The following is a 15,523-nucleotide window of genomic DNA, read 5'->3' as shown; positions in this document are numbered from 1 at the left end:
TAGAACAATCAAAACAGCAGAATTCTGAGGTCCCCGAGTGGCTGACCTGGTAGAAGCGCAGCCCCGTAATGTGCAGGGTAATACAGTGCAGTATTGCGTCCTGGCTGTGCGAAGTCGCCGGTCTTCACTGGAGATTCCGACGGGAGCGTCGTATTGGCTCTGGTGCTCCCGTGGGTTAGGGAGGCAAAACTGGCAGGGACTGTTTCTCCTCATGGCAAATCAGTCTTTATTGTGCACTACAGTTACACAGCGTTTGTGCATTTTCATTTGCAAGTGAACTGTGACATTAGGGCCTTATCGAGCACTATATTTTGGAATTTTGAAGATTGACTTTGGATACTGTTTTAATTCTGGAAACTGGTGGTGTTGTTATTTTTAAATCTTTTGCTAAATTGCATTGCCTTTTACATTTTAAGCAGTTCTGTGCATGGGTAACATTTTGATTTCATTCTGCTGTTGTGTCGTTAATGGGGAATTTTACATACTGCTACAATACGTACTGGATTGAAAAGTTCACGTGTCTAGTCGTCTCTTTTGGCAAGTGATATTTTCAGAGTCATACCGTTCTGAATTAAAATACTACTGTTGAAAAAATAGTACTGTACCAACAAAACCAACTATAGTACATCTAAATGGAAGCCTACTTATTTTAAAAAACAGAGCCCTTTCAGCTATGTATTATTTTATTTGATTGTTTTATGTAAATTTAGTCGTTGCCAATTATTTTTATTATTTTCTCCCCAATTTGGAAATGGCCAATTATTTTTAGGCTCAGCTCACCGCTACCACCCCTGCGCTGACTCGGGAGGGCGAAGACGAACACACGCTGTCCTCCAAAGTGTGTGCCGTCAGCTGACCGCTTTTTTTCACACTGTGGACTCACCATGCAGCCACCCAAGAGCTACAGCGTCGGAGTACAACGCAGCTTACAGGCAAACCCGCAGGCGCCCAGCCAGACTACAGGGGTCGCTGGTGCGTGGTGAGCCGAGGACACCCTGGCCAACCTAACCCTCCCTCCCCCCTGGGCGGCACTTGGCCAATTGAGCGCCACCCCCTGGAAGCTCCCGTCCTCGGTCGGCAAAGGAATAGCCTGGACTCAAACTCGCGACGTCCAGACTATAGAGCGCATCCTACACTCCACGTGGAGCGCCTGGATGAGCCACTCGGAAGCCCCCTATGTATTTTCGACATTGTATTTTTTTGTGTTCCCTGAAAAAACTGACACGTTTTTGTCTTTTACTGCTGTGTTATTCCCCCAACTCGTGCGCTAACAAATATCAATGAAAGAATCAACGTCTCCCTGTACGGTTCCTCAAACCCAAGACCTATTTTTTCTTTTCGTACGAAGTGTGTGTGTGTGTGTGCAGGGCAGGGGGGTGTTTGGGTAGCAGGGGGCAGGTTACAACGTGCTCACCGAATCAGTTATGCGTCACATTCGTTTAACCGTCACTGAAGTCAAAATTTTATACGGTCGGATATGTGAGTACTGACTGTATTACATTACAACTCTTGACAATGCTGGACTACAGACACCCATTTGTACCAATACTTGCTTCAGCTTGTACTTGCACTGAACTGCTCCATACCTTGCTGCATTCAACTACTGCTCCTACCAATAACTACTAACCATATCTTGGTTTTGATTTTACTCTTATAGGTACTTACATATTCTGTAATTGCTCTTATTTGAAATCATTCTCATCCGTTTATCATACTTACTACGTGTTCTTACTGGACTTTACTCATATAAGCAAATAGTTACTATAAGGTTTAACTGCTCTTAGTCGAATTCGCTCTTACTTATAAGTTACTGTGTGCTTTATTTTGCTCTTACTTGAATTGATTTTATTGTACTTTCATAACTGTTCTTATCTGTATTATGATATTCTGTAATGTGATATTTTATAATGTGATACTTTGTACTGTGATAACTTTGATGATGATGATAATGATAATAATAATAATAATCTCATATTCTGTATGTATCATTTCTACATTGCGTAAATCCACTAACCAAATTGGAAAGATTAATTGTATAGCTCCGACTGCTTTTTTTAAAAAAAAAAAATATTGAATACTTGCTATTGCACATCCTCATTTTCTGCAGACAAAGCTGTTGCTAAGAAACAGTGCCGGTAGTGTTGGTTTTGGTCTCTGTGGTTTACATTTTATTTTCATGTAGACCCTAAATCTAATTTAGAATTTACAGCTCTCGAGGGGGATACACTATATGCAATATGTTGCTGACGTACAGTACAGGTACTACTTGTTTTTCTTCTAATGGAATTGTTTGATTAATGATGTACAGTAGTGCTAGGTCAGGAGCTTGAGTTGTTAGAGAAGGTTCTTGACCTTGAAGTTCATTTTTTGGCATGAAATTGGCACCAACATTTTAAAAGGGATACCCTTTCTAAAGGCCAGAGCAGCCTTGTGATTTTAATTGCTGCAGACCAAGGGAATCTTGCACCCCCCCCCTCCACCCCCCAGGGACCTGGTACCCCAATGACCTCGCGATCTGTGATACGTTTAAATTCCACCTACTTCCACCTACAGTAGCAGTCTGCGACACCCCCATCCATAATGCTTTAAAGGAGCGATGACCAATGTTTTAAAATCTATCATCTCACCTCTTCTTGCTATTTGATAATCTTAAGTTATGATTCATTACTTGTTTTTTTTTAACATTAATTCATGATATGCAAATATTTCAAATAGAAGACATATAGGTAGAAGCTGTGACAATGTTGGTTTTGTTAGAAACCTGTAAGAAATTGGATTTTAAAACCTTAAGTGACCATGAACAACTTACTGTTGCCTGCTGTCAAAAATCCAAAAATCCAGAGGTTCCTTTTACCACCTGTGTCTGAAATACTGGAATCGGACATTACTACTTTCTCCTGGTAACTGTGTACAGTACAGGCAATGTGTCATTTTCACCATTTCTTTCGTAAAAGGAAAGACGATAATTGTAATAATAATAATAATAATAATAATAATAATCATCATTATTTCATGTGCATCTCAAAGCGCTGAACAATAAAAAAAACAAAACAATAAAACATAACAATTTGTTCATACAATAAAAGCCATTGAATTTCAGCTTAGATTTAAAAGTGGTTACAGAGTCACTGTCCCTTATGACCTTCGGGAGGTCGTTCCACAGCCTTGGGGCTAGACATGAAAAGGCTCTGTCCCCGAAAGATCGCCGCTTAGTTATTGGTACCTTAAGTAGACCGGAATCAATGGATCGAAGACTGCGCATTGGGGTATATGGTACCAGAAGCTCGCAGATATAGCTTGGCACTAACCCATGCAGAGCCTTAAAAGTCAGCAATAGGATTTTAAATTTTACTCTGAACTCCACTGGGAGCCAATGCAGCGTGGCTATGACTGGAGTAATATGATCAGTGAATTTGGTTTTAGTTAAAATTTTAGCCCCTGAATTTTGGACATATTGTAATTTTTTAAGAGAGTTTTTTGAGACACCGCAAGCAAAGCATTACAATAGTCTATACGAAAAAAAACAAAGTGAAGATGTGAGGAGCCGACCAGCATTACCTCAGTCTTGTCAGGATTCAACTTTAAAACATTTAGCTGCATCCAATTCTTGATGTCACTTAGACAAAGCGTAAGACAAGATATTGATCACAAGTCTGGAGAAGTGTGCATGAACACAGGATTTTCATGTTCGGATATTTGCTCATAATTTAAACGAATATTCGTACGTTAAGTTGACACTGCATTGTATTTATTTATTTTTTTCATTCTTGCCATTGCCGTTTCTTCATAGTAAACAGTGGCCATCAACATGTTTTCATTAAGTAATAACATGAGGTTTACTTGTGTCTTTGTAGCTGAAGAAGCAAACAAAAACTGAAATTTAACTTTAACACTTAAAATAAAACAAACGTGGAAATGGCATTGTAAATTGAAGGGGAAAAAACTCACCATTTTGGTTCTCATTTATTACATTGCAACAAAATATATATAATATATACAGCAGGGCTAAAAGTTAACTTTAAGGCAGTAGTGAGGATTTGCTACCTGCCTGGAAGTAGGTAGCAAAATGGTCTTAATCAGTAGCAGTTTATTCGACTAATAATTATATATAAAAAGAATTAACAAATTAACACCTACCTACTGTTTTAAATAGACTGAATAACCCAAACTATCACATACTAGGCCTATATTTAAATCAGAAAATATTTATTGAAACATCAACTAAGTAATAGAGCTAATGCAATTCCTTCTCAAAATGTATTTTGTTTTATCCTTAAGTTCTACAAGAATGCAACCATATCTAAAAAATATTTTTAAAAAAACTAGTAGCAAATTAAGAGTTTTGGGTAGCAGAATGCTACCAAATGTACTTTAACTTCGAGCCTTGATATACAGTCTGTATAAAAATCACTACACAACATTTTTAGAAAGTTGGGCATTGTTTAGGCGAGGCATTTCAGAATGACGTGCTTGCCTGTTTTCTGTCCTGTGAGATTCTGTCTCACTCTAAAGGTGCACAACATGTTTTTGTCCCAGATGGCTTTCCATAGAGATCACTAGGTGTGCGTGCACATAATCTGGTTTGTTTACTTTTTGCTGTCTAAAACTTTTAAATAGAGGCTCAAGAGCTGCTCTGTTGATTCTGTTTTTTTTTTAAATATTAATTTCACATATAACACAGAGCTCTTTTTCATTTGCCATTTTTTGAAAATGTGCAAATTCTGGTGACTAAGTGCAAGGTATTTTTGTCATTTGTAGCGAATACAAACATCTGATTTTTGTATCCAAATACATGTCAAAAAATATTTGTTTGAATATTCGGATATTTGTCCCAGCACTAATTACAACTAGTGTCTATGTACTAAAAAATTCAAGAGAACATATCTGTGTGACAGAGCTGTGTAAGGTTAAGATCAAAAGGAGTGAAAAGGAGTCTTACATTTTAAATGTGTACTCTGGTCACATTCTCTGACACTCAGGATTTAATAATTTAAAATGTGTAAATAATCCTGTCATGAGGGATCTGTTCAACATTGCCAGTCTGCTAGAATCCTTGCTAATGGCAGAGCTTCAGCAAACTTCTCACCTTCAGCTGCATAATTGGTGTGATACTGAAATGCACACAAGTAACATTAAGCAGCTCCTTGGTTTCCAATGCCCTGGAAACATTGCTCTCCTGGGGAGTGTAAATGTATTGCTGTCTTTAATTGTATTAACACTTTGGAGTGCCACTAGGGCAGTCACAGAACAATTTGCTCCTGTATTTGAATAAAATTCTGAGGATTTGTCCTCCTTTGTGGGTTAAATACAGTAATCTGATTTCATAGAATCTGAAACATCATTGAGGGTTAAAATAATGTCATTTAATGTCATCCTTGGACCCAGTTTGTGGTAAAGGTACTCTATAGATTTAACAGTTTACATTCATTATTAAGGTGATTTTCATAAAATGGATGTGCCAAACATTTTTCACATGCTGAAAAAGAGGGTTAGAAGAAACAAAGAGAATACGAATTGGAGCATTTTACATATAAATTAAAATAACAAAACAAAATCAGCGTCACAGTTATTCACAAATGAAATGGCTGTGTTTGTTTAAGTAATGTTTATCAGCCCGTTATTTAGTTGTAAGGTAACTGCTTTACCTGCTGGAGAAATGTTGCTGTTTTTATGGGGGGAGAAGAAAATAGGAAAAATATAACTGCTGCTTTTATTTCTGTATTTACTGTAACATGCCTCTTGGTGCTGCCCAGCTGCTTACTGTACATTCCCAAAGGAATGTAAGTGCGCAGGGTTTTTTGTGCATACATTATTGCATGTTTTTCTTCAGTTACTGTTTCTATTGGCTGTACTTTATTCAGATGGAATAGGATAATAAGAATGGAGGTCCTGGCATTCACTTCCAAATGCCATCACAGCTTCACAAGGCTTTTGCATCAGTGGCTGCTGAATTGCTAATGAAGAGCTCAATCTAGCCTATGATGCGTTTGTAATTCTTGTGAGCTACAACTGGCTGAGCTGAAACTGACATCACACCATATAGCTGTTGATTTTGCGTTGTCTCCGAGGCTACAGCACAGCAAGTGCCTTAATGATCCGTGTTAGCAGGTGGGTTCAGACAAGTGAAATATTGACGGCTGTGCTTCGGCAAGAAGCTTGTGAGAGGAGCAACTTGGAGAAAGAGTAAATGCTGTAGATACTACAGTATGGAAGCAACATCTTTATTCATTGGAAATAATGAATCGGCAAGCTACTATGGTGCAGGTATGTGATTTGTTTTGGGGGTGAGTGAGAGAGTCAATGAACTTTTAGATTTGTAATTAATGGCTAAACCACGCAATCACAAATGGTCTTTTTAGTAATTTGATTAGAAATTAAAACCGAAAGAGTTACAGTATGCAGTTCATTATTTCATTGTAGAATAGAGGTCAATTTATTTAATTTTTTGTTCATTCATTCACTCTGGTATCATACTGTAATTAGATGTTGTGACAGTAGTATCTTCAAACTGGATTAAGCTGGGTTTTTAGATTAGCTTGTTTCTTCTTAGTCCCATTAAACACCATTCCATTTTGGCCTTCTATTTTTAAGACATAATAAGTTTAGTCTGGTTTTTTTTTGTACTTTACTGTATATTCCAGAAGTGTGCCTTTTTTAATTTTAATTTATGGCTTGACATGATATAGTCATCATTTAAAATCCCAACTGTGTGTGCGTTTGTTTTATTGTTTGTGGGAATTTTGGTCTTTTCATAATTGCAGTCAAGTCTGACAGTGGTACACCTTTCTGTATGCCTGATCCTAGACTGACATTAAGGGATACAAACATGCTTTATACGGTACATGTTGATGGCATCCCCAATGCCAGAATGATTCTTTACACTCACCTGGTTCTGGGGGGATTATATCCTAATTGGCCAAATAATATGCTGTAGGATGCAGAGCATGCATGTATTGTACTCATAAAATTGTTGTGATAAATGTAAATTAGAACTGATAAAGCCTGTTGTAATTGTTTATTCTGTACAAGTATAATGTGCAGCAGTTTAGTACCCGTTGGCTTTTAGATATTTGAGAGGTTTGGCATATTATTTTTCAGGGTGTATTACAGTATGCCATTATAAACCTGGGCTTTTGACTTCAACATTTTATTAACCAATAAGCTTGTGGTTTTATTTTATTTTGGTGTTATATTCAATATTTTTGACAGCAGTATTCAACATCGTAGATTTGGGTTTAAACGACATCAGATTTAAATAAAATTGCCATTATTATCCCGCAAGTAGTTTCCCCATTTTTTAATCTCCTCATTTTCGCTATATAAAAAAAAAGTGTAAAGAGGTGTGCAAAAGTTATTTTATTTATACTTTAAATTATATACTAGACCTTAATGCAGTATGTTCTTATATTCCTTCTTGGGTATAATGTCAAATTCCTTCAGAGAAAACTAAAATGTGTGTTTGCTCAGTAATTGTCTTCAGCAGGTTATATCTTTATGAAAATGTGGAACTGACTGCTTCAATGTGTAAATTAATTTCAAATTTATATTTTATATAAAACTGCAATGTGAGCAATAAACCGTGAAGAAACAACAGTTACAGGTTTGATTTCAATAATTAGTGCAGTACAATACTAGAAAGGGGGTCAAGGTGAGATCGGGGATTCTTGAATGTGAAAGCAACTGTGCAGTATGTTACAGGCAGTGTTCGTAACAATATTACTGTGTGGAGTGCAGCTAGTGCTTCAGTAGACGGGGGGGGGGGGGGGGGGAGGGGTGGTTACATTTTTTGTCTTCTTGGAGGGTTGATTTTATTGTTGCTGTTCATGGCTGTGTGCTTAATGGATCATACAATGTACAGTCGCCTTTACATGTTTCCTGATGTTGATCATCTTCAGATTTAAAGTAAGAATTTTGTCGAGGCTGGCAAACAGAATGGTATATTGTGGCAAAAAACTTTAAGATATCGAAAAAATTAGAAAACACATTTTTTTTCAGATAAGACTACTGTAGCCAAAGATTGATGATGATTCAGTAAATTTTTTGTGTTCAATAAAGCAGAGGCACTGATGTTTCAACAGTCAAGATCATTGATGGCAACACAGTGTAACAATGGCAGCAAAAGCATACTGACAGGTTAGGTACAGTAATTATAATTTGTTCTGTTCTTTTCCGCAGAGCGATGGCTTTGACATTTCATTAAAATTGTACATCAAGGGCATACATGTTCAGTATCTTAAATTATTCACAGTTGTACAAAGCTACAGTATGGTTTATAAAGGGTCCATTGTAGTTTTGCATGTTGAATGTTTTAATTTGTGCTTCTGTTTGGCTTCTAGGAATTAATTATTTTTTTGCTTGTTTGTTGTTTTAGAGTGGTGGTCAGTAGTTTATTTTAATTTTAGAAATATATTTTTGTAATAAATTAAATTAGCTAGAATAGAATGCTTTTTTGATCTGCTTGTGTTTGTGATTTTCCTGCTCTTTGAGAGCCCACAGGTCATCCGCATGTCTCCTCTTATCCAAAAAGGTTGGCCAGCTCTGACTAAAGCATTACAGTAGCTGCACCATGCCTACAACTGTTTGCCAAATTGGTCTTTCAACTCCGTCCAACCACCCAATGTGGGACAAAACCAAACATGAAATGGTCTTTCTTTCCTTTCCTTTTTGTCGACATTAAGATTTTGACAGAGATCTTTTCTTCCCAATTTCAGGTCTTCGAGGGGAATGATCTGCTTGTTCGAGGGCAGCTCTATTCAGATCTGGACTCGGCACTGGTGACAGGGACATGGGACTCTTTTTCCGAGCTGCCAGCAGGCTCAATACAACTGACAGCATTGAAAGGGACCCTGGGTGTATCTTTTTCACTAGTGGGACAGCACAGGCCTGTAACCGGAAAACATATTGGGTAATAATCTTTGTTACCGAAAAAGGCTACAAAACTTGACCGCATGTTACTTTTATTGCATTGTACTGAATAACGAATATCCCCGTCACCATGACAGTTCTTCATTAATTACATAAATGCTCATACACACAACACATGTATTTAGCAACGTGTGTAAGCATGGTTTGAGTCTTACTCATGCCAAGTTGCAGATCTTGCCTGGGAACCACAGGGAATGCTGCATTGCCCTTTGAACTCCTGAGGGGTTAGGGACCAGCTACCATGACTTGCCCCTGGGGAGAAACTTGCCTCCAGGGTTCATAGTTTGTGATGTACCTTGGTATAAAATTGGTTTTGTTGATAAACACAGAGCCATCGCCGTCTAAGAATAATACAGTTAAAAGGCAATGTTGCAGTTTGCCAGTGAACTAAAATAATGGAGACTTTCACTTTTTTTAAATTGGACAAACCCATGATGCTACAATGGTGATCAGATTAAACCTGAATATCTATCTTCTAGGCTTCACGCTTTTGGTAGAAGCTCCAAGTAACCTTCTCTAATGAGGATGTCTGATACTGTTACTGTGAAAGAAAATACAAAAACAATGAGAGGTTCTGAGGCAGAGGAGAATGACCCGACACCAGCAGACAGCTTGACAAAATCAGAAAGCCAGGAACAAATTGAGCCTGAGAAAGATGAAAGCTGCAGTGACAACAAAGAGGAATCACAGGTAAACTGTCAGCAGTTTCTGCAAAAACATCTTGATTTCGTTTAACAGTGACAAAATGTATTCTCAGTTCATGGCAATAACAATTGTGCCAAATGGTTATCTAATTCAAAAGTGTGCAAAAACAATTTGTTGTCAACCTAATTAAATATCCATCTCCAAAGTGGAGCACATCTTAGCTGTTAATTTTTTAGTATGTATATTTAATAAAAAAAAAAAAGTCAAGGCAGTAGATTTTTTTTTTATTTTTTTTTTATTTTTAACCATGATCACAAATGTGGTAAGTTAAATCTGGCAACTAAAGCTGTAGAGCTGCTCTTGAGCTCAGGTTAAAGCATTTTGAACACAGTATGTCAAAATGTAAATGTAATACGAACCACTCCGAATGATTGATTGATAACACCTTGAAAATTATATTTGAAACTACTTACTACTTACTTTAAGCAATACTGAACTCTGTTTTGGCTTGCTGTATGAAGGATTTAAATTCTGTTTTGTCAACTAACTTCCTTTGTGAACCTAGGGAAAATTACTAGCCAACTAGTACAGTAGTAGGCTTCTATTGGAAATGGTATGTTATTATTATGTGGCAGTGAAATGCGTTTGATTTGGTGCAAACTATACATTTTTATTTCAACTGAGAGCAACTCCATCTCCCCCTTCCAGTAATGACAGAAAGCCCAGAGTATGGTGTTTAAAGCAAGGTTCTGTTTTTTAATATACAGCACACTAACAAGTGACTGAAGAGACTGGATTCACAGTTCAAGAAAGGTGTTACTCCCATAAATGTTTTAATAAGTAGTTCAGTGAGTCAGCGACAAGAAGTGATGTTTCAGTGTTTTTGGCCTAGAACACTTGGTAAGGGGTTTAATTGTCAAGCAATGCATCTAAATAAGCAGAAGACACACGTTTCTGTGGAATTACCAAACTGCAAGTTGTGCTGTTATACACAAGTTGACACAACTGCCAAGCCACAAAGCAAGTTCCCAACCATGCACACCTTGTAGTGTCTTCTAGCTCTTGTAAAATGTCCCATTTCATATGAAAAATCTGAGTACAGAAAACAAAAGCTTTTATTTCTTTTTTCTGAAGTAAAATGTATGCTTTTAGTTCAGGTACTGATTTTGTTATTTTTGTTGTTGCTGTGTAAATGTGAATAAGTTAAAATTAAAGTGTGTATATACCTGTTCTTTTTAGAAATGAGGTTAAAGAAATTCAACAGTGCATTGTTGTCTAAAACAGCACTTCTTGGAATCTTGTTCAGCCAATCAGTGGGCTCAGTTCATCCCAGCCATTTTATGTAATTAATTCTGGGTCAATTTTGTGATTGGAAGTATGTAACAAAATAGATTTAATGGTTCTTAAATGTATTTCGCAGAAGAAAATCTAAATGCCCATATCCGTCCTCATTGTTGGAGGTTTAATAGAAGAGCTTTGCATTCTGAATCAAACTTCAGATTGCATTGGATCTCATTCTGCTCTTTAACATATAGCGCTTGGTTGGAGACTGTCTTGGGAAACGCTTGTCTTTTTTTTGTGCTGAAACAATGCATGACCATTTTTTATTGTATGTTTTTCTCGACATATTGTGTACTGTAGGTGTGCTTTCTTGTGACACTGAGAGCTCTGATTTAGTTTTTACAGCTATGGCAGGGGATGTGCTGGTTGCCAACATACTTGCTATGTAAAGTAAGAATTTGTTTACTGTGATTAGTGAATTCATCTTCTGGTTATCATGGCTGCGACCTAACTTCATTATTTCAGTAGACCTGAGGCCGGTTTTTCAAAACTTGTAATCTGGATAACAGTGATCCGGATTTTGTAATCCTATATTTTGTGATTTGAAATTACTTAAAGAAAAAAATAGAATAAAAAATAATAATAATAATAATTTAAAAATCGTTATTGTTTGTAATCTGGATAAATGTAATCCAGCAGTGTCATTTTCTGAAAAACCAGATCAAAACGATCCAGATAAAAGTACTCTCGATCACAAAATGTAGGATTACAAAATCCAGATTACTGTTACCCAAATTACAAATTTAGAAAAACTGGCCCAAGGGGATATCAGAAAAGGCAACCGTCAATCAAATATTCTGCTTTCTCATTTTCACTTTGAAATACTTGTTTACTAACTTGAGTATTGTCGCTGTCGGAGCTTTGTTAGCTGCAGGTTTTCTTATTAAGAATATCTTGTCTTGTTACTTACTGTGCAGCGACAAATACAATCCCTTGGACAGACAGGAAAAAGGCCAAAGGTATAGTACATCTGGTGGCATGTTTAGAAACTCATTTGTGCTTGATTACTTCTTGTTGCGAATGTGTCTGCAGAAAAAAAAAAATTAGTTTGAATTTGTTTTGTTTTGATTTAAGCAGTGTTTGTGTTCGATCATGTTCTACGACGGGTCCCTGCATGTTTATTTTGTACATTGAATTTTAATTTGTTTTTTCATGCTTGCTGCATTTTGCAGAGAACCATGATTTTCTAAAAGAATGATCAGGGTAAATATACGTTTTTGAATATTTTTTGTTACCTCTTGTTTTCTTCAGGTTTCATTTCAGACATCCAAGAAATTAGTCAAATATGTATTTCAAAGGATAAAAATTTAAGAATTGCAATGGATAAAACATTATAAGAATTCCAATAGTATAAAGTGGTACTTTTATTTTTTATTTAGTAGTTATGATTAGTAAGTGAATCTTGGATAACTGAAAAAAGTTACAGAATGTGCTTTATGCTTGCACAGAATGCAGAATTGAACTACTCACAACTGTACAGGTTTACTGTTTTAAACTGAACCGTCAGGTGCTGGATACGATTGTTAACAATCAATACTTTCCTTCAGTCTAATACAAAGTTAAAGCTAGTTCGGAGCCTGGCTATATGTGAAGAGTCTTCTCCTCCCCCAATAACTGAACTGCCACAAGACCACCAGGTAAAAAGTGGACTGATTTTCTTTTGGGCTAGACTACTAAGTTTTAAAATATATTTAGTCTCTCTCTCTCTCTCTCTCTCTCTCTCTCTCTCTCTCTCTCTCATTGCTCCCTTGAGAAAGATATGTACAACATATCGAAACGTTGGGCAGCTGGCTCTTTGAACTAAAATATATATAAAAAATGTATATATATATATGGAGGGGAGTATGTGTGTTCACAATAGCAGTGAGTTTAAATATACAGTGATATTCATAAATCACATTTTTAACATTTCAGATGTCTAATTTGTACATTGTTAGCTCTTAAACCTTTTTAAAGTTGGACATTATCTCTGAATAATCCACATTCATTTACTGTGTGGGTGTGCCCTGCAATGGAGTTTCCAGAGTGGTGGATCAATGTTCTGAAATATATAATTAATGTTAACACTGCATATTTGCCAGTTTTTGTAGGGCAAAAGAAAATCCTGTTGGATTAGTTATTGGATGTTAGTGTTTAGTAGTGCTATCAGTTGTATTGAGCAGGGGATTTTTTTTAAAAAATTTTTTTACTTTTAGAAAACATAGCTCTTAGTTTAATAAGTAGAGCAGATCAATTAGAATTTGCTGTAAGATAGGATTGCATCCATGTCATAAGACTACTGTGATTGAACCTGCAAACATTTAAATCTGGTATTTTTGGATCAATGCTTTATCTTGTTAGTGTGTTGTACAGTATAATGTCTGCTTTTTAAATACAGGTATTATATTCACATTTTACTCTTACGTAGTTGATACTGTAGTATACCAGAATAAATGCTGATACAAATGTGTTAGGCTGTAAATCTAGGTCTTGATAAATTGGTTAAACCCTTGTGTAACAGTGCTTTAAACTACCTTACATATGTTTTTGTATTTGTAGAATCATTTAGAATTTATTTCATATACAGTGTTTGAAGTACAGTGAAAATAAAAATAATTAAAGGGGTACTTTATACCACATATATTTTCAGAAAATGTTATTTCTTACCTCCTTATCCTATTTAGTTTGTTTTTGTATAATTCTCGGTTGTTTTTGCTTCACTGTTGCACACATACCAATCTGAAAAGACTTTAAAAGATATATTTCTGCAGCTTGGTGATTTTTAGAAATGACTACTAGAGGTGTGCACCTTTTTTTGCTCCCTCTGCAACTGTGATCTAAGATTTCTTATAGTTCACACTGTAAACAAGCCTTACCTTGACTTTGCAGAGATATCGGTATACTAATCTTCCATTTCCCTGGCATATAACAGACTACCAGACACAGCCATAGAACTGACGTGTGTTTTATTATTTTACAATAGAATTCTCATTTAGTTCAGGTTTGTATCAAGGATTTTCTCATATGCATGCATATTAGTGTTTTTTTTTTAACATTTTAACATATCTTTTAAAATGCTTGTAGTCAATTTATTTTATTTATTTTTTGTTTATTTTAAAAACAGTTCTAAAGACAAACAAGTTCAGCTTACCTGTTTTCAAAACCTTCCACTGCCGTATTGTTGAACATTCTTAGTAATACATTTAGTTGAGGGGTGGGAGTGTTGTATCCATTGTGATTGTAAAGCAGTTTTCATTTTAAATATTTTCTCTGGTCTATTACTGTTTTGATATCACCAAAAGAAATATGTCAGACTATAGTCAGACTCCTAGGTCCGTTATACTCATAAAGGCTATGGTTAATGAGGCAGTCTAGGCACACTAACAACATACTTCAATAGTAGTCTTATACATAGTTTTTTTTTCTCCACAGGATACAATTCAGATACAGTTCATCCAGTCATTTGAAAAAGAAGAACCCCCCATTAAAGATGAAGATGAGAAAGAAAAGGGCACGGAGAAACTGGAAAAATCTGATAAAATACCCAGAAAAATGTTATCCAGAGGTAATGATTTTTAGCTCTTTTTTTTTTTACTTGAAATATGTGTGGGTGTTTACTTTTCTTTTGGACTTAATAACTTTTTTTTTTTTTTTAAGATTCCAGTCAAGAATACACAGACTCCACTGGCATAGATCTCCATGAATTTTTAGTAAATACATTAAAAAACAATCCCAGGTATTGTGATAATCCTTTTACTGTTCTGGTGGAAAATGCATATAATTATTTTTTAGCCTAAAAAGAATACATCTCTTTCATTGGGGGCACTGATAAATAAAATGATGCAAACATTGTAATGATGTAAAATGAATATGCATGAGAAAGAAGTTTCTCATTTATTTATTTATTTATTTATTTATTTATTTATTCATTCTTATGTAATTGTACATTTTGCCAATTGTTTATATCTCCAGGGATAGGATGATGTTGCTGAAGTTGGAGCAGGATATTCTTGATTTTATCAGTAATAATGAGTAAGTGTTTTAATTTCAAGTACACCTCAAAGTGTTTTCATCTCTTTTCTGGTATATGTGTTTATGACGTTTACTTCTATATTCCAGATCACAGCGAAGAAAATTTCCTCCCATGACATCCTACCACAGAATGTTATTACACAGAGTAGCTGCATACTTTGGCTTGGATCACAATGTTGACCAAACTGGGAAAGCTGTCATTATTAACAAAACCAGCAACACAAGAATGTAAGTGCAATTTTAGTTGTATTTATGTATTATTTACACCCAAAACCTTTATTTTGATGATTTTGGTTGTTTTCATTATGTTGCCAAGGAAAAAATACCCTAATTCCAAAAATGTATATGTTTTTTTTTTTTCACACATGTACATGTACAAATATCAGGAAACTGCTTATTCAATGATGATTAAGCTTGTTAAGGACATTCTTTATTCTAAGGTATTGTTTCGGATACAGTTAATGACTAAGATTGGAGCAACCGACCACGTTAAATAGCATTTTTTTTTTTTTTTAGAATGGGATTACTTTACTTCATTAATCAAACTAATTTTTAATGACAAATAGAACATTTCTCTGATGTTTGTTTGTTTGTTTGTTTG

The 15,523-nt window shown here is 35.6% G+C and overlaps 1 protein-coding gene across 15 annotated transcripts in view; it reads left to right on the top strand.

Moving 5' to 3' along the window:
- LOC117407785 (R3H domain-containing protein 1-like) overlaps nucleotides 1-15,523 on the top strand; it is a 37,608-nt gene that overhangs the window by 4,761 nt on the left and 17,324 nt on the right. For 9 of the 15 annotated variants that reach the window (XM_034013022.3, XM_034013051.3, XM_034012997.3 and 6 more), the window contains exons 2-9: nucleotides 8,712-8,905; nucleotides 9,405-9,615; nucleotides 11,829-11,870; nucleotides 12,459-12,548; nucleotides 14,323-14,455; nucleotides 14,548-14,626; nucleotides 14,863-14,922; nucleotides 15,010-15,150. In XM_034013022.3, the coding sequence (XP_033868913.1) occupies nucleotides 9,445-9,615; nucleotides 11,829-11,870; nucleotides 12,459-12,548; nucleotides 14,323-14,455; nucleotides 14,548-14,626; nucleotides 14,863-14,922; nucleotides 15,010-15,150 (716 nt within the window). In that variant the 5' untranslated portion in view covers nucleotides 8,712-8,905; nucleotides 9,405-9,444. Of the gene's footprint in view, nucleotides 1-5,913; nucleotides 6,265-8,711; nucleotides 8,906-9,404; nucleotides 9,616-11,828; nucleotides 11,871-12,084; nucleotides 12,115-12,458; nucleotides 12,549-14,322; nucleotides 14,456-14,547; nucleotides 14,627-14,862; nucleotides 14,923-15,009; nucleotides 15,151-15,523 lie in introns of those variants that run through there. The other 6 variants (XM_034013069.3, XM_034013060.3, XM_059032386.1 and 3 more) reach the window with 4 other exon arrangements.

The sequence above is a fragment of the Acipenser ruthenus genome, chromosome 10 (genome assembly GCF_902713425.1).
Source record: "Acipenser ruthenus chromosome 10, fAciRut3.2 maternal haplotype, whole genome shotgun sequence".
Lineage (NCBI taxonomy): Eukaryota > Metazoa > Chordata > Actinopteri > Acipenseriformes > Acipenseridae > Acipenser > Acipenser ruthenus.
Note: the sequence above shows the minus strand (reverse complement) of the source record. Positions and strands in the feature narration are given on the sequence as shown.